Below are 23271 nucleotides of genomic sequence, written 5' to 3'. Positions count from 1 at the left end.
TTGGTAAGAGAAGAGGAAGGAGGAAGAATTGTTAAGGTAAAAGGTTCAGATATATGGTGACAGATGGAAACTAGAATTTTGGTGGTGAACCCAATATAATGTATACAGATATCAGATTATACTGTTGTATACCTGAAACATATAATATTAACCTATGTTACCTCAATGAGAAAGAACAATACAAAAAGAAAAAGAGGGGTGGGCTTTTAGTTTTAACCTACTCCCACTGGTTTTTTTTAGAATTTGCAGGAAGATGTAGGGCAGTTATTGCCCAAAAGGGTCCTTTTGTGAAGTTGGGGTCAATGTCAGGGTATGTCCTGCTTATATCCTTTAATAAGAGCTCCCACACCACCCCCAATCCTGTCCTATGTTGAGCCAGCTGGTAAGCCTGGGTTCCCCTGGTCCTGGCTTGGGTTTGTAGCTAGCTGACCAATGGAGTGATATATGAAGCTTTTCAGTATCTTTCTGGAAACCTCATCATGACTGGTATTTAAAATTGTCACTTATGTTGTTATAATTGGTATGTTTGAAATTTACAAATTGTGTTTCAAACCTAGATAGAATCCCACACTAATCTGTCCACAACCCAGGAGGGTGTTAATAATTTCTGAAGTATACCTGTAGGACCTGATTTAGAAAGAGGGAGAAAGGCAGGAAGGGGGTAAGTAGGGTAGCCTCACAGAAGCCATTTTTATGTATAATCCTTTTGAGGAGATTCTGAACATGCTTACAAATTAAGTTTGGGTGAAGATAGCTTTTTACTTGGCCTGTGGAGGATAAACAGTCTTAATCACCAGAAAAGAGATTGGCATAAGCTGTTGCTTTGACAACTCCTGCCAGTGCCAGCAAAAACATGCATGTATGTTGGAGCATCAGAAGAAAGCAGATCCTGGTGAAGAGTAAGAAAAAGAAATATTTCCCAGCCCTGGCTGAGTGGCTGAGTTGGTTAGAGTGTTGTCCTGTTAAACCAAGATTGCGGGTTCCATCCCCAGTCAGGGCACATACAAGAAGCAACCAATGAGTGCACCTATGCATGGAACAACAAATAAATCTCTCTCTCTCTCTCTCTCTCTCTCTCTCTCTCTCTCTCTCTCTCTCTCTCTCTCCCTCCCTCCTCCCCCCCCTCTCTCCTCTCTCTAAAATCAATAAATAAAAATTTGGAAAGAAGTATTTCCCTTGCTTCCATTCATTCATTCACTCACTCAACAAACACTTGTTGAATGCCTGCAGTGGACTGATATTTCCAAAAACCTAGAAGCAATATGATTGTTGTTCACTGGAAAATAAGTATGAGAATGTGTTTGGTAAATTGATTAGGAGTTCTGTCTCCTTTCCTATCCTCATACCATCCATATTTCTCAATTCAGGGCTCTTTCTGGGATATTATTCTTGTCTTTTTCTTTTTCTGTGCTCCAGTATTTCTTCAGCAGAGTTTTATCTTTTATTTTTCCTCTGCCTGATTACCTGCTCTTTCTTCCTTTATCATGCAGTTACTGACCCTTACGCTTTATGACCTTAAAACAGCAGGTCCCTTTTGGTTCTCATTCTAAATAAATAGCCAGCTTCGTACTGAATGTTGTATTTGTAATTTTGCATTTTTTTTTTTAATTAAGGAGGGCACCCAAATTCTATAAGCTTCAGGCCCCTCAAAACCTGGATCTGTCCCTGGTTGCTATTAATTATTTGCTGATTTACATTTGGGGGAAGTAAAGGGCATTTCTTACACAGGAGTTCACACTCCTATTCCAGAACCCAGATTCCAGTCCATCAGTAACAACGGAAAAGGCACTGGGCTTCCTCTCATATGATTTCTTATCAGTCAGATTTGAGTAATTTTTAACACAAAAACTGACCAGAAACATTGCCTTATGGCTATGATGTCTTCCCAGATGGTTCACCAATGCAAGTCTGGCTCTGGATAAACCTTGCACACAGACTGGGTCTTTCATAAGCAAATGAGAGAGAGGCATTACTTCCCAAGGGTTCTTGAAAACTCAAACACATCATCTTTGTGTGCATTTAGCAGTATCCCATGAGTGACTTGATGGTCCCTATATAAGTTGTAAATGCTTTTGAATGTTTCTTATAACTTTTGCCAGGACTTGTACATTTTAATATGCTACTCACATACTTATAGTATATGGCCAGTACTTATCATCTGCAGTATTCCTATTATGTAACAAAAGAGCTCCCAGAAGAGTACAAATTCTGAATGACATTCCTCAAAATCAACTCCATTTTAGCAGAATTATCTTTCCTTCTGTATATGTTTGACTGCACAACATCTTAATATCTGTCTTTTGTCATTAAGATACATAAAACAGAATGTAGCTCACAGCCACAAAATTCCTGTTTCTGTCTACTCACCAATTAAATAATTTTATATAGTATGTTAGTTGTTAAGAGGGGGAAAACCCCTGCTCATTTGTAAGTAGCATAATGGTATATTTTACATATTCTGGCCCTTATCCATCATCCATCATCTATCAACATGTCTTATTTGAAACTCCTTTCATGTTTTCTATGACACTATTGGATATTGAGGTTTCCCCCCCCATTGATTGCTCCTTTTCTATTCCTTCGATTGTGCCCATATTCTTGTGAACTTCTTGTTTTTAAATGGCCTCAAGTTTCAACTGTTCATCACTTTTGAGTTCTTATGCACCTTCTCTCTCTCATTCTAGGACTCCACCTTTCCCTTATCTATAGAAAGCTCTTAAGTCCCCAGTTTGAATCCTTTTCTTCCTCCAAAATCCAGTCTCATAGCTTATATGCTCCTGGATATTTCACACTTGAATGTCTTGTTCTTACTTCATATTTAACATGTCCCAAAGACTCCTTGCCCTCCAACCCAGCTTCTTTTCCTCACTTCCTTGACTCTCTTTGGCACCACCAACCTTTCCATCATTTTTGACACATCCTTTTCTATACCTATTCAAAAGATCCTTCTAGCTCCTCTCAGGCTCTTTCTTTTCTCCATTCCCAGTGACACCTCTTTCCTCAGGACAGAATCTTGACCCCTTCAGCTCACTAGGTTATGACCTTCTCCCCAGTGGCTACCCTTTACTTTGGGCTCTCCCCTCATGTCCATCCTTCACTGTCCTCCTAGATTTAGTTTTTTTAAACACTCCTTTCACCACTTTGCTCTTCTGCAAGACCTTCAGTGGTCTATTTTCAGCCCTTCAAGCTCTCCTCCACACCTCCAATTATCTGGCTCCACATTGTTGAACAAGTAGCATTTCTTACTATCCCCAATACTGACTTGAGCTTTAATCACACTGCTCTCTTATCCTCAGTGCTACAGCAGGTCTATTTTGTCCTTCCATTTCTTCCCTGTTTTGTTTTTCTTAACATGGAAGTGCTTCTCTATGATCACTTACATTCTATTATTCAATACCTGATTAAGGATCCTTTCCTTGATCAGTCTAGCTCCCCATTGATTTTTCTCTCCTCTTGTAGAGTTTATAATCTATATCTAACAATTCACACTTATTTTCTGTCTCTATTTCTTTTTGTTGTTATTTATTTTTGTTTCAAATATTACAGATGTCCTTTTTTTCTCCCCAATGACTCATTCCACCCTGTCCCACCCCGCACCCCAGTCCCTCTCCTTGGGTTGTGCATATATACATATGAGTTCTTTGGTTAATCTCTCTCTATTTCTTGGTGTTGTTTTAAGTATAATGGGTCAGTCACTGATTTTAGATGCTAGTTCTTACTCATGAGCTGATGCAAATGTAACAACTCATGACAGAAACCCAGTCACATAAGATTTTAAAATCTGCCCCTAACTAAATTTCTGAATTGGCTCTCTTTAGGGAGAGAGAGAAAAAGCCCACTACCAAGGGACGATGCATATTTCAGAGTCTTTGGGCCAAAGGGGCTTTTAAATGGCAATCCATCTAGTCCAATCACCTAAAATTTTAATCCTCTCGATAGCATCTCCTTAGTGATTATCTGTCTGTAGCTTTGAACACATCCAGGAAAAGCAGCTCATTATGAGTAGAGGTGTCTCTGGTTCCTGGACTCTGTCAAGCACTTTGGGAGCCTCTACCATATGCCAGACACTATCTAGATCACAAGAAAAGAGGTATAAAAGATGGATAAGTAGGGTCCTGCCCCATCCTCTTGCAAGAAGTAATCAAGTAGGAAAATAATTGACATTAATACAGTGAGGGAAATATTAATATTTTGAATATGAATAAAGTGCTGGGACCTGGAAAGGTAAGTAGGACTTTAACAGGTAGAGATAAGAGGATAAAATAAAGACATACCAAACAGCTGAGACCAGAGGCACTCAGATACTGAGTCATGAGACTGTGATCCATACATGAGCAGTGTTTAATTTTAAGCCCATGGCAAGAGTTCCAGGGATGGAAAATAGTTGCATATTGTGCCTCTAGGGATGTGGTCCTGGTAGCCATTGAGATTACCCCTGTGTACCACATCTGCCCATGAATTTTGTGCCTGGGTGAGCTGTGCATGGTTAGTGAGTGCACAGTGAAAACACTTTAGTCATAACACTGGATAGTCCTGGCTGATTAAAAAGCTTTTTTCATATTTTTTGAAATGAAATTCTAAGTGTCATGTAGAAAGACATATTTCCAAATAGTGTCTAAGCAATAGAGAACTCACCTATACTTTAATCTATGAACTGAGCTCCACTAAAAGAAATGAGAACACTAGCCACCCTAAACTCCATGCTGTGTAAAATCAGCAGGGATTGAATCTTTCTGTACTGAGACAGAAAAGCCATTTTGCAAGAAGATTGACTAATAGTGTTTTGAACTCTGACAATTGAGTCCACAACATACCACAATTTCCCTTTTTGCTGAAATATTTCACCCTGAAGAATCATTTCTGCCAAGAGCATTTTAGGCATTTTAACCCAGAACTTGGCAGCACATATCTGTGGTTTTACAGTGATTAAGAAAAGCTTACATTAAAAAATTCTACTTCTTTTAGGTGCCTTAGTTATTTAGATACTCTGAGCAGTGCAGGCTGACATTAACTTTCTGCCTTTTAGGATACTTCTTTGCCCATATTTTGCAGTTTTTCTCAAAAATAAACATATTTTTACTGTATAAACTTTTTTTAATGTTGAACAAAGAATACAAGAATTACATTTATTTGGGTTCTGATTTTTTTGATATCATCATGGTTGAATGAGCTTTTGGGTTTATCTGACATTTAATGGGCACTTTTAGCATTTTGCCAAAACTAATTGATTTGAATCTATACATAATCCTCAGATAATATGACAAGTTCATTTAACAGTAATATAATAATGTAATTATAGTATAACTATAGTATAATTGGGCCACAGAGACAAATTGTTGAGAAAAAGAAATTTGGAAGCCTACTATTGGCAAATACTGGGTCATACAATCTTTGTGCAGGTGTGACATAAACATTTTACATATAACAAATCTTGCCAGTGTTTGTATTCAAGTGTACCTGGAAATATTTAAGTTATGTTTTATATCACATACAGGGGGTTGCAAGAGTATAGACATCTAGTCAGCACTTGTTTGAAGACTATAGTTTCATATATATAAGTTGGATAGATTTCATGACAGTTACTTTTAATTTTAACCTTGAGTTATTAGAACTGCACAAAATGAATTTTGAAAAGTTCAATTACATTTTTAAATGTTGTAAGGTTTGAAACAAGTTGATTGTTAGGAATGTTTTATCTTTGTATTTTGAAAAAATGTTTCATAGTTTTACCAGTAATTTGTATTTTCCTTGGACAGTGTATTCCTCATTATGTTGTCTAACATTATGAATCAGGGCAGCTTAAAATTTTTGAACCACAGTTTTGCCATTTTGTAAAATTAGGTATTGGATTAAGTTCTATGTGATATATCTTCCAGTGTCTTTTTTAATAATTAGCAGCTTCCTAAAGGTCTGTTTCTTCAGCTTTCTCTTTCAGACTCCTCCTCAACATTTTTTTCTTCCGTGTTGTATTCTGGAAATGGTTTTCATCATGTCTCGTATTGACATCCTACACTAACTTAAATCAGTACTTTGGTCTTTTTTATAGGTGCTCATTCATACTTTCTCCATGGCTCTTCTGAGCTTTAGTTAAAGCCCTTTTCTCTTCCTTGCTAGGCCAGAGTAATTAAAACCCCACTTTGTAACAATATTTAATCAATTGATTAGGTAAGAGTGTCAGTAAGAACATAAAAACCAGATAATAAGCTTTGAGAGTTCACTTACATATTAACCATGTTCAAGGGTCATAGAATTGCAGCCTGTAAAAGCTCAAAAGTACCAAAACTGAGATTCAGAGGGTCGAGTGAATTACCACATGCCACAAAATTCTTAGTGGTATAACTTGGCTTTGGACTCCTAAAATATTGACTGTCAGGACAATGCTCCTTCTGTGCCCTGCCTCCCTTGGCTTGTTCTATAGGGTCATTCATAGAACTATAGTAAACCTTATTATTGCTTTACTTTAAGGCTTCATTATTTAAAACCTAGTAGTGACTGTTATTATACACTAATTTATACTTTAGAATATATTACATGTAATGTTACTGATTCATGAACATTTAAATTAAAAATATGGGGCACCCTATTCGGTCAAATGTCCTTTATATAAAGAATTTACTTCTTTTTTGAAAAATTGTTCCTAGTATGTGTAGGATAATGTGTAGTGATTGCTTGGATAGTTTAGAAAAGTGGTTCTTAACCTTTTGGAGCAAATGTCTCTTTGGATATCTGATGAAAGCTGTACTACCTTTTCACAGAAATCATGCATATTTTTATGCATAGACTTTTTTTAAAAAATATATTTTATTGACTTCAGAGAGAGGAAAGGAGAGGGAGAGAGAGAGATAGAAGCATCAATGATGAAAGAGTCATTGATTGAGCCCACAACCCGGGCATGTGCCCTGACCGGGAATCGAACCCCGATCGCCTGGATCCTAGGTCGACGCTCAACCGCTGAACCACACCCGGCCTGGCTAGACTTTTTTTTTCTACACCAGGCCAACATCTGATGTTATGGAAACCTCTTCAGTGTCACTGTCCCTGTAGTGTAAATATTTTGGGCTTATACTGAGACTTCACAGAAGTTGTGAAAAATAAGAATTCAAAGGATTTATTAGGTCATTAGACAGTTACTAATAGTGAATTTGTAAATAGACAATGACAAAATATCAAGACATCCAGTCTGAAATATAAGGCACCTGCATTTCCTACATTAAAACCATAAGAATTAGAACAGTGAACCTGAAATGGTTTAAAAAGAAATAATCTGAGGAGAAAACATTAGTGAACAAAATGGAAGGCTGTGGTGGTTGATATGATTTTTTTAAGTAGTTTTCTAAGACTGGTATTTACAGACCTTACATAGTGAAGTGAAGCCATTCATGTTAAATACAGTCATGTGCTGCTTAACAGAGGGGATATGTTCTGAGAAATGTATCATTAGGTGATTCTGTGGTTGTGCAAACATTATGGCGTGTACTTATACAAACCTGGATGGTATACCACCATGGTATGTGCTGCCTGGCATTCACCTTTAAAATGTCATTATGCTGTGCATGATTGTATACATTCCTGATTTAAATATACATTTGTAATGACTTATAAAGATCATTGGTCACTGAAGCATTTGACAAAATTTGGACCCAAATGGAAGAGTTAAGTTCTCTAGTTTATCTGTCAGTTCATTTGTCTATCCAGTGACCACGTGGCATAGGATCCCATGAGCCTGAAGTGCTCTTGGTGCTTGAGTTTGGTTCAGGGGTTCAGTGGTGATACAGAGAAGGAAGCAGTAAATGAGTGACAAGGAAAGGATTTCATGGAGGAAACAGTGCTTGGCAGAAGTGCTATGGATTTTGGATAAATTCTGAAATGTAATGAAGATGACCTAGATTTAATCTTTGTTGTTGAAAGTATTACAGATTTCCTCTTTATTTTCCCCATTGGCCCCCTCCACCCTGCTCCCACCCCCTTCCCTAGACTTCCTTACACTCTCATTTGTCCATGGGCTATACATATATGCAAATAAGTTGTTTGATTAATCTCTTCCTGCCCTCCCCAGCTTCCCTCTGAAATATATCAGTCTGTTGCATGCTTTAATGTCTCTGGATCTGTTTTGTTCATCAGTTTATTTTGTTCATTTCATTCCACATATAAGTGAAATCATGTAATACTTGTATTTCTCTGACTGGCTTATTTCACTTAACATAATACTTTCCAGGTCAATCCATGCTGTCCCAAAGGGCAAGAGATCCCTCTTTCTCACAGCTGCATAGTATTCCATGGGATAAATGTCCCACAGCTTTTTTATCCACTCATCTACTGATGGGCACTTGGGCTATTTCCAGATCTTAGATATTATAAACAGCGCTGCTATGAACATAGGGGTGTATATGTTCTGTCTGATTGGTGTTTCAGGTTTCCTAGGATATATTCCAAGACCTGAGATCACTGGGTCAAATGCCAGTTTCATTTTTAATTTTTTGAGGAACCTCCATACTGTTTCCCATAGCGGCTGCACCAGTCTGCATTCCCACCAGGAGTGTACGAGGGTTCCCTTTTCTCCACATCCTTGCCAGCACTTGTCATTTGTTGATTTGTTGGTGGTAGCCATTCTGACAGGTGTGAGGTGATACCTCATTGTTGTGTTAATTTGCATCTCTCTGATGATTAGTGACATTGAGCATTTTTTTACATGTCTCTTGGCCATCTGTATTTCTACCTTGGAGAAGTGTCTATTTAGGTCTTTTGCCCCTTTTTTTTTTTTTAATCCTCACCTGAGGATATTTTTTCCATTGCTTTTCAGAGAGAGTGGAAGGGAGAGCGAGAGAGAGAGAGAGAGAGAGAAACATTGATGTGAAAGAGGCACATCAATTGGCTGCTTCCCTCACACACCCCAGCTGGGGCCATGGATTGAGCCTGCAACCAAAGTACATGCCCCTGGCCAGAGTCAAACCCGGGACCCTTTAGTCCTCAGGCTGACGCTTTAACCACTGAGCCAAACCGGCTAGGGCTGCCCATTTTTCAATTGGATTGTTTGTCTTCCTTTTAAGTTGTATGAGCTCCTTATATGTTTTGGAAATTAACCCTTTAACAGATGTGTCATTGGCAAATATGTTCTCCCATACAGTGGGCTCCCTTTTCATTTTGTTGATGGTTTCTTTTGCTGTGCGGAAGCCTTTTATTTTGATGTAGTCCCATTTGTTTGTTTTCTCCTTTGTTTCCCTTGCCCAAGGAGATGTATCAGCAAACATTGCTACTTGAGATGTCTGAGATATTGCTGCCTATGATTTCTTCTAGGGTTTTTTTATAGTTTTACGACTTGCATTTAAGTCTTTTATCCATTTTGAGTTTATTCTTGTGTATAAAGATGACCTTTAAGGTAACCCTTTCCAGATTAAATGAGTTCACTGTGACCTGTGACTTAAACGAAAGCCTCCTTTCTTGCATGTATTCGTACATTTATTCATTTAATCATTCATTTGATAAATATTTCTTGATTGAGTGATTACTATGTGCCTTAGAGCAAAATTTATGGTTTTTGCTCTCTGTTTTCCTACTTCTTGAACGTTGCTTCTAAAACGTCAGTGTGAACTGATGTTTGAGTATACTTTTTATTGTCCTCAGAGTATTCAGTCCAAGAATCGAAACATGCAATTATGTGAGAATTCTGTTGCCAGAGACCATTTCACTGAATAATAGAAAATTAACTTTAAAGTTTAATATGCTGCATACTATATACATCATATCCCAAGGTGGTGACAAATATCAAAGTTGAAGAATATGCCACTTTTAAGAATAAACAGAAAGAACTAGGAGAGTCAGCAGAGCATAAGCCAAAGCTACATTAAAACTTTTTTCCAATACTCTTAGCAGCTTCACCTGGGAACCTGCTCAAGGAAGTTCATTACTGTGAATATAACAGTCTTTTAAGGTATGAAATCAGCTTTCACAAAGTGTGCTTTGAGATATGTTTTTTTGTTTTGTTTTGTTTCTTTAAAGGCAGAGGATAGAGAAGTGCTGAGTTAAACAGGAGTCTTCACTGTAGGACTTATCAGGGCGCACCCCACATTTCCCAGAAGGAGAAACAGCATGAGATATCCCAACTTCCATGAACATTGATACTTTCTCTGGAGCTTATTGAGGACTAGTGTTCCATAAAACATTCTGGAATCTGTTGCTTTAAACCACAGTGCGTCTTAGTGTGCAGAATCTGAGGATAGCAGTGTGGAGCGCCCTTGTTGTATTTTAAGTTTCAGTGAAAGAATAGGGAAAATAATGAATTAAAGGCTAATTGCATTCCCTAACTTGGGTGAGATCCATTTATCTAAAGTGAAGATGAATGCTGAATAATAATTAAATAAATTAAGGCTGTCTAGACAGTCTGTCCAATTCAGGCCAAATTGAAGTTAATTGTTAGTTTTTATCTATTTATCATTTGAGACAACACTGTCTTTGGGTTTATCAAAGGGATTAGAAGATTTGGCATTTTCAAAAGCAGAGAATTATTTCTGAAAGGAAGCAGAAATATAGATGGATATACAGATAGATGGATGGATTGATAGATAGGAATGGTTGTATGTACAAAACAAATGTGTGTGCACATGATATTCTCTATTGTTTCTTGCTAAAAAGTATAATACTGGTCGAAAGACCAGAAAATATACTAGTAGTATTTAGAATCTGCTAACTTTTAATATCTATAAAGTGCCAGGTGGCAGTGTGTGCTAAAAAGAAAAAGAAAACAGGATAACAGGGACAGTGTGTCAGATGATTATATCATTTGTCTATATTGACAGTAGGGTCACTGGACTTTTTTTTGAAGAATACTCTAGTTGTTTTTTTTTTTTCTTTAATTCTTACCAGAGGATATTTCTTCCACTGCTTTTCAGAGAGAGTGGAAAGGGGGGGGGGGAGAGAGAGGGAGAGAGACAAAGAAAGAGAAACATCAACGTGAGAGAGACACATCAATTGGTTGCCTCTCTACTGGGGCTGGGAATCGAGCCTGGAACCGAGGTACATGACCTTGGCTGGAATTGAACCCAGGACTCTTCAGCCCACTAGCTGACATTCTAACCACTGAGCAAAACTGGCTAGGGCAGGAATACACTACTTTTCAAGGTTTGTTCTGGTGAGGAAGGGAAGACACTAGATCATCTGTTGTGGAAGAAAAACCAGAAATTTAACTGGAAAGGGTGACACGACTGAAACGGACCAATTTCTTTTTTTCTAAAATAGAGCATTGTAAGCATAAGTATGATTAAGGAAAAACCCCGGACGATGTAAAGAAGGCAAAAGTAAGTGTCAAGCTAGGTTCCACAGTGACAGGACACTTGAGATTTGTATTCCAGGAAGCAAAGGACCTTTTCCTTGAAGGCTTCATTGCAGATATAGTATTAACTCCTTCTCCAGGTTCACTATGTGGGTTAAGTCATTTCCTATACCATTTCTACGGGGACAGTAGCCATCTCAGGATACTGGAAGCACTGCAGAATCTGGGAAGCGAGTTTCCAAGGGCAGTGGCTTTAAGAAGCTGGAGCATGATTTGAGGTTGCCATGGCAACCCCAAAGCTGGCTGCATACTCTCACCCAGGGTCCCCTGATCTAATAACCAGGACTACCATTGCCTGAACTCTCAAATGAGGTGTGCTTTTAGCAGACTTTCTTTTTTTTTTTTTAACCTCCCTAGTAAATCAATTAACCTACTTTATTTAGGTTTCAGTAAAATCTAAATGATTGAAGAGAGAGAAATCAGGAGTGGAATTTTATTGTTTTAAACTCACCATACTTATTTAAAACACTTAACTTGAGCCTAGCTGGTGTGGTTCAGTGGTTCAGCGTTGACCCAGGTACCAAAAGGTCACTGGTTCAATTCCTGGTCAGGGCACATGCCTGGGTTTCGGGGCTCCGTCCTCAGTAGGGGGTGTGCAGGAGGGAGCTGATTGATGTTGATTCTCTCCCATCGATGTTTCTATTTCTCCTTCTCCCTCCCTCTCTCTCTAAAATCAATAAAAACATATTCAAAAAAACACTTAAATTGCAAAATTATTAAAAATTTGCCTTGCTATGAACTATTTTCCTGTTTTCAGTTTTTGCATTTTGAATGTAGTCAGATCCTTTATTCCATACCACATACATAATAGCCTCAAAATAACAATACCAATACTAGCACCAACGAAATGATTACTGAACAAAATGTTTGCAGTTCTTTTTTGTTTTAGGATATATACCATTAGAAGTGAACTGTCAAATTAGTATTTTTAAAAATCACAATAGTTCGTCTCCTCAACCACTTTTATAAATATTTAGGTGTCATTTGTATCATCTTACTAATCTTATTCCTGGTGTCATTCTTTTTTCTCTTTTACCCTAATATTCTCACTAACGTTTTTTCTTCTTGAAGTATTTTTATCTCTGTAGTCTGCTTCATAATTTTTAAAATAAGAGTATAAAGATAACTAAGTATAAAATAGCATTAGAAGCATAAAAATGTAAATTTTTAAAATGTATATACACATATTTTCTAACTCGGTGAGCTGAGAGAGCCTAGAAGCAATGACACCCCAATAACAACGGGGCACACCTGGAGCCCAGATCTTGGTTTATAATAAAAGGAACCATTAAAAGAAACCAAGGCTCATTGGAGAAATGACTGATTCTAGGGCTAGGACAGAGAGAGACAAGATGAGACTGGAACATCTTATAATACCAGAAATTAAGGAAATACACAGACACATACACACAAAATGATGAGAGCATGTCAAAGCAACACAGGAGGCAACTGAAAGAGCTTCCAGTGACCAAAGCTGGAAGAACTTGAGCAACAAAATAAGTAACATGGTATTAGATTATATCCCAAATATAAAACAGCTCTTTATGAATCCATACTGGTATAAATAAATAAACAAATAAATAAATAGGAGAGAAGACAAATCTCCTAAGCTGAAGAATTCTAAATAATTTATGTCCATACTTCACCCTCAAGAAAGTGGAACATAACTCCCCAGTTTTTTAAAATTTTATTTTTCAATTACAGTTTTTATTCAATATTATTTTGTATTGTTTTCAGGTGTATAACATAGTTAGATAATCATATACTTTACAAAGTGACCACCCCAAAATTTCCAGTACCCACCTGGCACAGTACATTGTTATTACAATATTCTTGACTATATTCCCTATGCTATACTTTATATCCCTGGGACTATTTTGTGACTACCAACTTGTTGTACTTAATCCCTTCACCTTTTTCACCCAGTCCTCCAAACCCTCCTCCCTTCTGGCAACCATCAGTCTATTTCTGTATTTTTTTAAGTGTAGGCTGTGCATAGACTTCTTTCCAAAGAGTATAGCATGGAAAGGGAGGGGGGAGGAGTAACTTTACAGTAGAGAAACGTGGCAAACACTACCTCAGCCAGTTGGTCACATTAACATCAGAGATAAGTTATGTTGATAGGATGCACCTTTGATACAATGTTAATCCACAACATTTTCTCTACTTTTCTAGTATTACTATACTGGTTTAAAATCAATCTTTTATAGCAGTTTTTATTTACCGGTGAAAACATTCTCAGCTTTAAGTGAATGAATAAAATATGGAGCATGATTCTTCTCTTTAGTAACTTTGAATCTAGTGGGGAAAACATGATCTAGCAAGTATGTAATACAGATATTAAATCATAGTAGGTGACCATGGGGGGCTTATGTTGAGAAAAGTACAAATATACTAAGGTGTAGCCAGGGGAAGTATCCAGAAAAACTTAGTCTTCTGTTTATACAATTAGGATTTCTAGAAGAGGTGCACAATAATGGTTAGTTTAAGGTTCACTAAGTTCTCTTAAATATGATTTGATTATCATCAAAAGACAAAAACTATATTTTAAAAATTATTATACCTTGTCAACCAACCTTATGATAGATAATAAAAGTTTGATAGATAATATAATATGCATGACAGATTATAAAATTGGTGGCTCGATCAATCACAGTGTGGTCAGAATTTATTAGAAAGACAGTAAAATCAGGGGGTTGTGTATGATGCCCTCCATTAGTTTTATGTGTAGACTTGATTAAATCTTGGATGTTCCATTTTTAAATGTTAATATGTTCCTTAATTATGTTGTCCTTTTAGGATTGTCTGCTGCTAAACTGTTAGCTGAACATGAAGTTAATGTTTTGGTTTTAGAAGCCCGGGACAGAGTTGGAGGTAGAACGTACACCGTAAGAGTAAGTGATTTAAATACTTAGATATAATATCTCACACAAACTAGAAGTGATGTCATTGGAATACACAGAGCTAGAAGAGATCTCAAGAGTTCACGCAGTGAAGCTGTTTGTGCTCCATAGTCCTAAACTACTCCATCCAATAAGTCTCCCTTTTTTTCAAGAAGCACTCATCAAAAGAGTGATATCCTCTGACTTTCATGACCTTGCATTCTAATGAAGAACACAAACATGAACAAATAACTTTAGTACAGTGTCATAATTTCCATACTATAGACCTAAATAGAGTACGTAGTATCTCAGGTTGGGTTATGGTTTGACTGGACTCAAAGTAACTATACACCCATAACACACACACACACACACATACACACACACGCACGCACGTACACTTAGTATAGGTTCCTTATTTATTTATCCAAGGATTCACAACTTAAAAGAAGGGTAGCTACAGTAAGGAGAAACAAACGCAGCATATTTTTGCGTACCTTTTTCTTTGGTCCTTGTTCCCTTAGAGGTCTGCTGCTACCAGAGACACTTTTTGCTCAGGTAGGGTCAGCTAGACATGAGAAGAAACCCACTTTTCACTGCATCACTGCTTTTTATACAGGAATACCTTGTTTTATTATGCATTGCTTTATGGCACTTTTGCAGACATTGTGTTTTTTACAAGTTGAAGGTAAAACTCTCAACCAGCAAAAAATGATGACTTGCTGAAGGCTCCGATGATAGTTATCACTTTTTAGTAATACAGTGTTTTTGAATTAAAGTATGTACATTGTTTTTTAGACATAATGCTATTACATGCTTAATAGACAACAGTATAGTATAAACATAACTTTTATATGCACTGAGATACCAAAAAATCGTGTGGCTCCCTTTATTGAATATTCCCTTTATTCCTGTGATCTGGAACAAAACCCACAATCTCTCCAACGTACGCCTGTGCTTGAGCTTACATCACCATTCTGGAAAAATGCATGCTAACTATTGTTTACTACTATTCAATGAAATGGTTGCAGGTGGTTGAATCTGTGGGAGCTGATGAAAGTACACAATGGGAGGACATAGGGTGGGAAGGAAATAGGACCAAACATGGAAATTTTGGGAGCATGCAGATTTAAGGGGAGCAGAGGCAAAGGGGCCAGAGGGAGCAGTAGAGGCAGAGGAGGACCACACTAGAGCAGTGCGATGCATATCAGCAAAGGAAAGAGGAAAGGATGAGAAACAGTCAAATACCATGAGCATTTGATACCTGATGAAGACTGAAAAGGCCTTTGTGTTTGGCAGTTAGGAGGTCATTTATGAGACTCTTTGTTAGAGCACACAAATAGAGTGTTAAAGGCTGAGGGTTCACCGTAAGGACAAAACTGAACTGTTGAAGTGACTTGAAGGAGAGGAATCACCTTTCTAATTAGAATATGTATCCGATTTATAACAGAATGGCTTATACAGTGATAATAAGAATGGCTTCAGCAATACAAACATTCAATTATTTTACATAAAAAGTCTGGTAGTAGGTAGTCCAGGCTAGTGCAGGGGTACAGCTTTAATCATCAAGGCTATGCTCTTTCAGTCTTTCTGCTAGATCATTCTTTATATGTTGGCTTATTGCCTAGTGGTAACCAGATGGCTGCTGCCTCTCTAACCATCAAATTATCATTTAAGGCAAGAAAGAGCATGAAGAGGTAGCCCACGTCTTACCTGCAACCAAGTTTTTCGTTTATCAGAAGACCCCAGCAGACATTTGCTTGGGTCCCGTCAGCCAGAGTTGGGGCACATAGCTACCCTTAGCTGTTAGGGAGCCTGGGAAAGCAAGTATTTAACATTTTAAGGATGCATAATAAGTGCAGGCATGGGAAAGGGAATATGAATGGATATGGAATAGCCAACCAAGAACACCTAAACTAGAATATTATACCAGCTGTTTCAGTCACACCATGCTATGCTTCCCTCTGTGATTCACTTTTTACCTTTTTAGATGTATAGGGATATATTATAGGCCTATTTTCACTTTGCTCATCTCTAACAGTGCTCTGTAGCCTTGCTATTCAAAGTGTCATGTAGGCCAGCAGCTTCAGAATCAACTGGGAGCTTGATAGAAATGCAGAATCTCAGGCCCTACCTCAGATGTGCTGAAGCTAAGTCTGCATTTTTCCAGGGGATACTACAGAATCTATGATGTATGTTTGGTTGCTTGCTTTAAATTACTATAAATCCAGATTAATTCTATCTGGAGAATTTCTGAGTACTTCCTCAGATGTAACCCACTGGGAAGCTATTGGTCTCAGAGTGAGGAGACTGGGATTCTGGCCTCTTACTGGCTTGACACACTGTCTTACCTTGGGTAAGTCCTATTATCACTTTACATTTCAGTTTTCTCATCTGAGCAGTGAGATACAATCTAAATGTACTAGAAGCTCCCTTCCAATTCAAATTCTAATTAAAGGCAAGTATTTGTAGTTCAAAAGAAAAACTGCATATTCTGCCTGTTCAGCCTATACAAATTTATTAGATATGATTGTCCTGTCATTTTCTGGACACTATTCCTTCATTTAGGAGCTAGTTATTAAGTTGTTCTTTAGTCCTACTTTTCTTATCTCTAAAACATTTTGGTTATTAAATAGGAGCATTAGTCATGTTGCAGATTTTCAGTTAAGAACAAATTTCTTTGTATAAGGAAAATGAGAATTCTAACATAGTACTGCCCCAGGCTGCTTTTTCATGGTGCATAATTTATATATGTCAATACTATACAGGAACTATTGTGTATTGATCATGATATTATAACTCCCCTTAGGTATATGGGAAAGAAACTCTGAAATGCTTGGAAGCTAGAATTTAACATTTATAAGATTTCAAATGAATAGGAGGGGGAAAAGGGCTTTAAGAAGCAAGGACAGAAATGGTATTTAATAAGAAACTGAATTGAATATTATTTTAATTGCTTCTAATAACATAATCAACTAGGGTTACTTGGGGAGGAGATGCCATAAAAATTACTCTGGATCTTTAAGTACTGAATTGTCAAATTTGGTATTGTCACTTGGCAGTTGGGTTCAGATAGATTTATTAGTTCAGAACTTCCCCATTTTTCTAGTGTGATTCATCTATAATTCTTCAGAATCAAATTAATGAAGTTGAAATGCCTGCAGGGCTACCACAGGCATAGTGTATTTGTTTTCTAATAGGGTTGCATGTTCGTGGCCTCTTCAAAGGCTGAATAATAAGATTAAAATAAAGACCCTAAAGACTGAAGTGCAACATAGCAGAATATGGTATTATAGTTCTAGTATCCTCAGACTGAACCTGGGGCACCTCTTTTAGAATGTTTCCACTTTGTAAAGAAACATTCTGTAAGTCTTTCACATTTTTTACTGTTTCATTTAGGGTTATTTACTTTAAAGATAGTATCAGTGTTCTAAAGACATCATGTTTCAAAACTCCCAAGAGTTCTCTTGCTGTCTGTTAAAGCCTAAGAATTTATTGGAGTACTGATACCAGTTTTGTTCTTCATATATGAAAAAATATGTTTTTAGAGACTAGAGAAAGTTTGGAGGACAGCACCAATAGTTAGTAAAAGGGAATGTAAGAGTTATATGAGGGACAGAATAAGAGGTGAAAGGAATACTTCCTTTCTGGTATTATGGCAGAATGGAAACCCTGATTAACTCTCCCCATTGAAAGAAGTAAAATGCTGAATAAAATACATATGCTGCTGTGTCAAGGATGTTAGAAATTTGAAGATCTCCCATATGTTGAACAGATATCTCAAACTTAATACATCTAAATTGAACTTTTGCTCTTCATCAATTCCACTATTCCACTTTCCCCATATCAGAAAATGGCAACTTTTTAAAAAATGTGTAGTCATGCTCAACATTCATTCTGTCAGGAAATTCTTTTGGCTCTGCCTTCAGAATATATCCAGAATTCAACACTTCTCACCACTTCCATGGCTGCCACCTGGTGGGAGCTATCATCATCTCAAGGGGAAATTACTGCAAAAGCCTTCTAACTGATTTCCCTGCTTTCACTATTGCTTCTTACAATCAAGTCTTAGTGCAGCATCTAGAATGAGCCTTTCTAACCTAAGTCAGACCTTGGTACTTTTCTGGTGAAAACCTTCTAATGGCTCTCCTCACTCAGAGTAAAAGCAAGTGTCCTTACAATGCCCTGCTAAGTGAAATAAGCCAGTCAGAGAAAGACAAATACCATATGATTTCATTTACATATGGAAGGTAATGAACAAAATAAACTAACAAACAAAATAGAAACAGACTCATAGATAGAGAACAGACTGGCAGCTGTCAGAGGGAAGGGGAGTTGCAGGGTCCAGTGAAAAAGGAGAAGGAATTAAGCAAAATAAAACAAAATAAAATGAAATGAAAAAAACGATAAATGCAGTATAAAGTAGGAGATTTTTAACATACATTTCTAAGCTTATAATAAATTAAGCACACAAAAAAGGCTGAGCACAATTAATCTTATTCTAATGGATATGTATAAAATATGCATAAAGTTTATAGACTATATGTTCTTTACAAGCAGGAAAATCTTTGAAAGTCGACCATGTGCTACGTCATAAAGTGGGCCCCAAGGATTGTTATCATATAAACCACATTCTTTGACCACAGTATACTTATGACAGAAACATAACTAAATCATTCTATCTGTGGAAATTAAAACACAATAAAGCTTTTAGAAACATGGATTTAGAGAGAAAGTGTAATGAAATTTGAAAATACTTATAACTGCACAACAATGGAAACACTAAAAGTTGTGGATGTTGCTAAAATAATACTTAGAGGAAAATTTATAGCCTAAATATAAAAGGGAAAAAAAGCTCAATATGAATAAGCTAAGCATGAAGTCGTTAGAAAATTTAAGTGTAATAAATCAAAAGAGAGGAAAAAGAACATAAAACAATAATAATAAAATACTTAATAAAGAGGATCAAATAAACAAAGATTGATTCTTTGAAAAGATTTATTAAAAATAGAAAAGTGCCTGATATTTTTGAAGAAAAAAGAGATATCCCAAATATACAATGAAAGGGATAAAGTGCAGATATAACCACTGATGTAGTAAAAAATAAGAGGATGTCATGAACTTTAAACCAATAGTTTTGAAACATACATGAAATGCATATATCATAAGAAAAATATAATTTATCAAAATTGACTCTGTAGTTTATTTTCCCACAATGAAAACATTAAGCTTAGATAGCTCTACAGGTGTGTCCTACTTAATGTTCAAAGAAGAGATCATTCAATTTATGTACGAACACTTCTAGAGAATAGAAGGAAGTATGATCATTAACTCATGAGATTAGTAATACTCTAATGCAAAAAATGGACAAGGGCTATAGAAGAAAGGAGAATCATGGGATGATCCCAATCTCATTTATGAACTTAGATCCAAGAATCTTAAACAAAAAGTTAGCAAAGCATTTTCTGCAATAATAATATAATATGAGATTGTGTTACTCTAGGAAGTCAAGGTTGAATAATACTGGACAATATTCTGAAAATAACAGATTAGGTAAATCGTCCCTACCTTTCTGCATCCAGAAGGAAAAGACTGACCCACTTTTCCCCCTACCAGTGTGGTGGGGAGGGAGGAGTTTGCTTATCACTGAAGAAGCAAGTAAGAGGCTGAGTAGTATTTTCAAAAGTCTTAAAAAGCTAGGGCAACTAAAGGTCAAGTCCAGAGTCCAGAAAAGTGTGTATGGAGGGAAGTGTTGGTAAATTCCTTGTCCTTTGGGTTGGACTGTGTCCTAGTTCTAAGGGTAAATTGCAAAAGGACTAGGACATGTGTGCAATTCAGCCTAGCTTCAAATCGTTCCAGCACAGAAAATGCAATAAAGTTATCTGGTATTGTTAATGAACCTAGGTGTTGGCAGAAGCAGACATAAATTGTTTATAAGAAAGATATCATCCTCCCAGGATTAAAATTTTTCCATATTTTTTTTTCAAATTCAATGAGTGGCATGCGATAAAATATAATCAGGCCAACAAGGAGAAGAGGCAACATGAATGAGAACTGGTATAAACAACAAAGTAGAAACAGACCCATAAGAAGTTATTACAAACACATGAAGGAGTTATAACTCACAATATTTAATTTGTTGATTAAGTCATTGGGGAATGTGTTAATTAAAAAGCTGGGAAAATGTAGAACTACATTTAAGAGGGCTAAAGTAAAATTCAGTTTAAGAAAAAATCCTTGCAAGTGTATAAACTAATTTGTTAGGTATATAAATCTTTTTAATACCTTTTTGTACTCTTTTCCTATGATGCATTCTTCCTTGCAAGTGTTTTAAAATCAGATCAAGAATCCATCAGTGTGGACTGATTTAAGATTTCATCTGTTGGAAATAAGAGAATTAGGCCTAATAAATCCCTGGGTGACTTCTCCAGCAACATAACCCAAAGTAAAGCATATAAAATAAGTTAAATGCTTTAAAAAGGTTCTAGATTGGCAGGTACATGTACTAAAGTGTTCTTTTTTCTTTATGTATGTCATTGTTGAATCAGTCTCACCAATAACCATGCAAATGGGCATTGCTTGGTGATAAATATCATAGAGGGTTATGCATAGTCTTTGAGTGAAAGAGAAAGGATTGCTGTTTTCAGTTGCAACATATCAGAAAGATGTAGGGCACATTTAAGTTGTAAAAAACATGTTTTATTATAAGATAAACTTATTTTTCAAGTTTTAACTAAAGTTTTCTGAACATTTTTTCTCTTTCTATAGAATAAACATGTTGATTACGTAGATGTTGGCGGGGCTTATGTTGGACCCACCCAGAACAGGATCCTAAGGTTATCTAAGGAGCTGGGCTTAAAAACTTACAAAGTGAACGTGAACGAGCGTGTTGTACAATATGTCAAGGTAAGCCTGATATTTTACTCAAGGGACCAATGGGGAAGTATTGTATTTGGAAAAATGTTTGATTTGGTTTTGAGGATTTTTTTCCTCAAAGCGATCATAAAAATAGGCTCTTGGCTTTAAAGTAGTATTCTGCCTTTCTTTTATTTTTTCAATCTTAAAAAAATCCCTGTGGACTCCTGGAATTACTACAAGGGGTCATGCTTCAACTTGGCTCTCTTCCATATCACCCACTGTGGCCCCAACCCCAGTCCAACCAGAATAGGGGTGGGAAGCTCTGTTTCCTTTCCTCCCCTCTTTGGAGTGGAGGAGTGCCTGTGACAAACACACACACAAACACACAAACACACACAGCCCCTGGCAGCCCCTGGGGCACCTGTGAGGCAATTCTTTTTTTTTTTTTTTTTTTTTTTTAATATACCGGGACAAGCTTGCACTGAGTAAGTGGATTACAGAGCGATGACTGTGGGGTGCCCAGGGCTCATCCCTGGCACATGGACTCTGGGCTCAGGGAAGCCAGACTATGTCCAGAGTCCACCCATAGAAAGACTGAGGCACCTGATAATCTGCCTGCCTGGGTCGGGAGCTGCCCTATGAGGCAGTTCTAAGGCCCCAAGGAACACAATAGTCTGAGGCCACTTTTTAAGACTCTGGCTTATTCATCTTCCTCCTTACCTGACATTTCTTTACACACCTTGATAATTTCCTCTGTACTTAACCTTGACTCTGGTGAAGTCTAGCTTGGTTGTGCAGTTTCCTACTGTTTAAACAAATGATTGTTTAAACTCTAAATGCTGATGTCCACTCAAGAAACAGCAGCTGTTGCCAGTGTTATTCTTTCTTAGTGAAGCCAAATACAGGGCTGCTGGAGTCTGGAAATGTGTCTTGAGAAGTCAGTTTTCCAATCTGACATTGTAGCCCACATCCTGGAACTAGCATTACTAAGGCAGGGGTCATTTATTCATTCTAATGCCAGCATCACTTCTCCATAGACACAGCTGTCCCCCACTAAAAACCAGGCAATTATGTGCGTCTGATGTCTCTCAGGTCTTTTGGAGGTGGGAGTTGAGGATACTTGTGATGTATACACACCAATGCCCAATCAGAGAGGTCAGAAATCTTGGGAAACTGATAGCCAATTGGTTTTGGATGCTTGGGAGAGTCTGGCAGTGACACAAGGGAAAAACAAACCAGTAGCCTTTAGAAAAACTGTGGGTTCAGAGGTCAACAAACGAATGAAGAAAGTATAAAAAACTGTTTAGGAATACTGGCTTCAATAAGCCACAATCAAGAAGGAAAAAATTCCCTTGCTTTCCTACTTCCTCTCTTTTTGCACAGCATGATGTTTCTCTGGACTGGTAAATCATAACAGGAAGAATAACAGCAGCTAACATATTGAGTACTATTATGTGTACTAGTACTTTTAATATAGGAAGAGAGGCCAAATCCTCTGTACTCAACTAATTAAATAGTCATGTTAATTCACTCTCAAGTCCAATTGGGAAGCAAATGAAGCTGATTATCTTAGAATCTGATCAGATTCATGCTTATAATCTCTTCCTCCCTAACTTTCAGGTCCTGAGAGATTTTTTTATTTTTTTTTCCTGGAGCTTCACAATAAACACCTAAGTGAATTTTATACATCAACTCATTAAACACTTACCTCCACCCTTTTGGGCAGGCATGGTTATCCCCTTTTCACACAGGAGAAAACTGAGGTCCTGAAAGGTAAAGTGATTTGACAAGACTATATAATTAGTAACAGCCTGCCTACCACCTGACTACATGTTCTTCGTGATCCCAATATGTGGCCTAGGAAAACTTGGGGTCCTGAATAAAGTATTCTGGTCCTCCAATATTTTTTGGCTGAACACATACTCATTGTAAGGTATCTGACCATCTATTTTACTGAAGCAGTCTACTCTGGACCAGATGCCATTCCAGGCTGGAAATACAGTATTGGGCACATGATCTAAGTTTCTGCTCATATGGAACTTGCCATCTAAAAAACCATATCCTCAGGTGAGGATTAAAAAAATATTAGCTAACATTTCTGCCTTTGTCCTTCATGAATCTTGTGAATAGAATCCCTATTCTAATTCTGATTTAGTAGATCCTTATTATTACATAAAAGGTTCTTAACTTGACAGTAAACAGATA

The 23271-nt window shown here is 37.1% G+C and overlaps 1 protein-coding gene across 1 annotated transcript in view; it reads left to right on the top strand.

Annotated features, from left to right (window-relative positions):
- The window catches only part of LOC308551863 (amine oxidase [flavin-containing] A), a 61137-nt gene that overhangs the window by 2018 nt on the left and 35848 nt on the right, over nt 1-23271 (top strand). Inside the window, exons 2-3 of the mRNA XM_081126597.1 lie at nt 14126-14220; nt 20977-21114. Of these exons, the coding sequence (XP_080982723.1) occupies nt 14126-14220; nt 20977-21114 (233 nt within the window). The remainder of the gene's footprint in view (nt 1-14125; nt 14221-20976; nt 21115-23271) is intronic.

The sequence above is a fragment of the Miniopterus schreibersii genome (genome assembly GCF_964146895.1).
Source record: "Miniopterus schreibersii genome assembly, chromosome: X".
In the NCBI taxonomy this organism is placed as follows: domain Eukaryota; kingdom Metazoa; phylum Chordata; class Mammalia; order Chiroptera; family Miniopteridae; genus Miniopterus; species Miniopterus schreibersii.
Note: the sequence above shows the minus strand (reverse complement) of the source record. Positions and strands in the feature narration are given on the sequence as shown.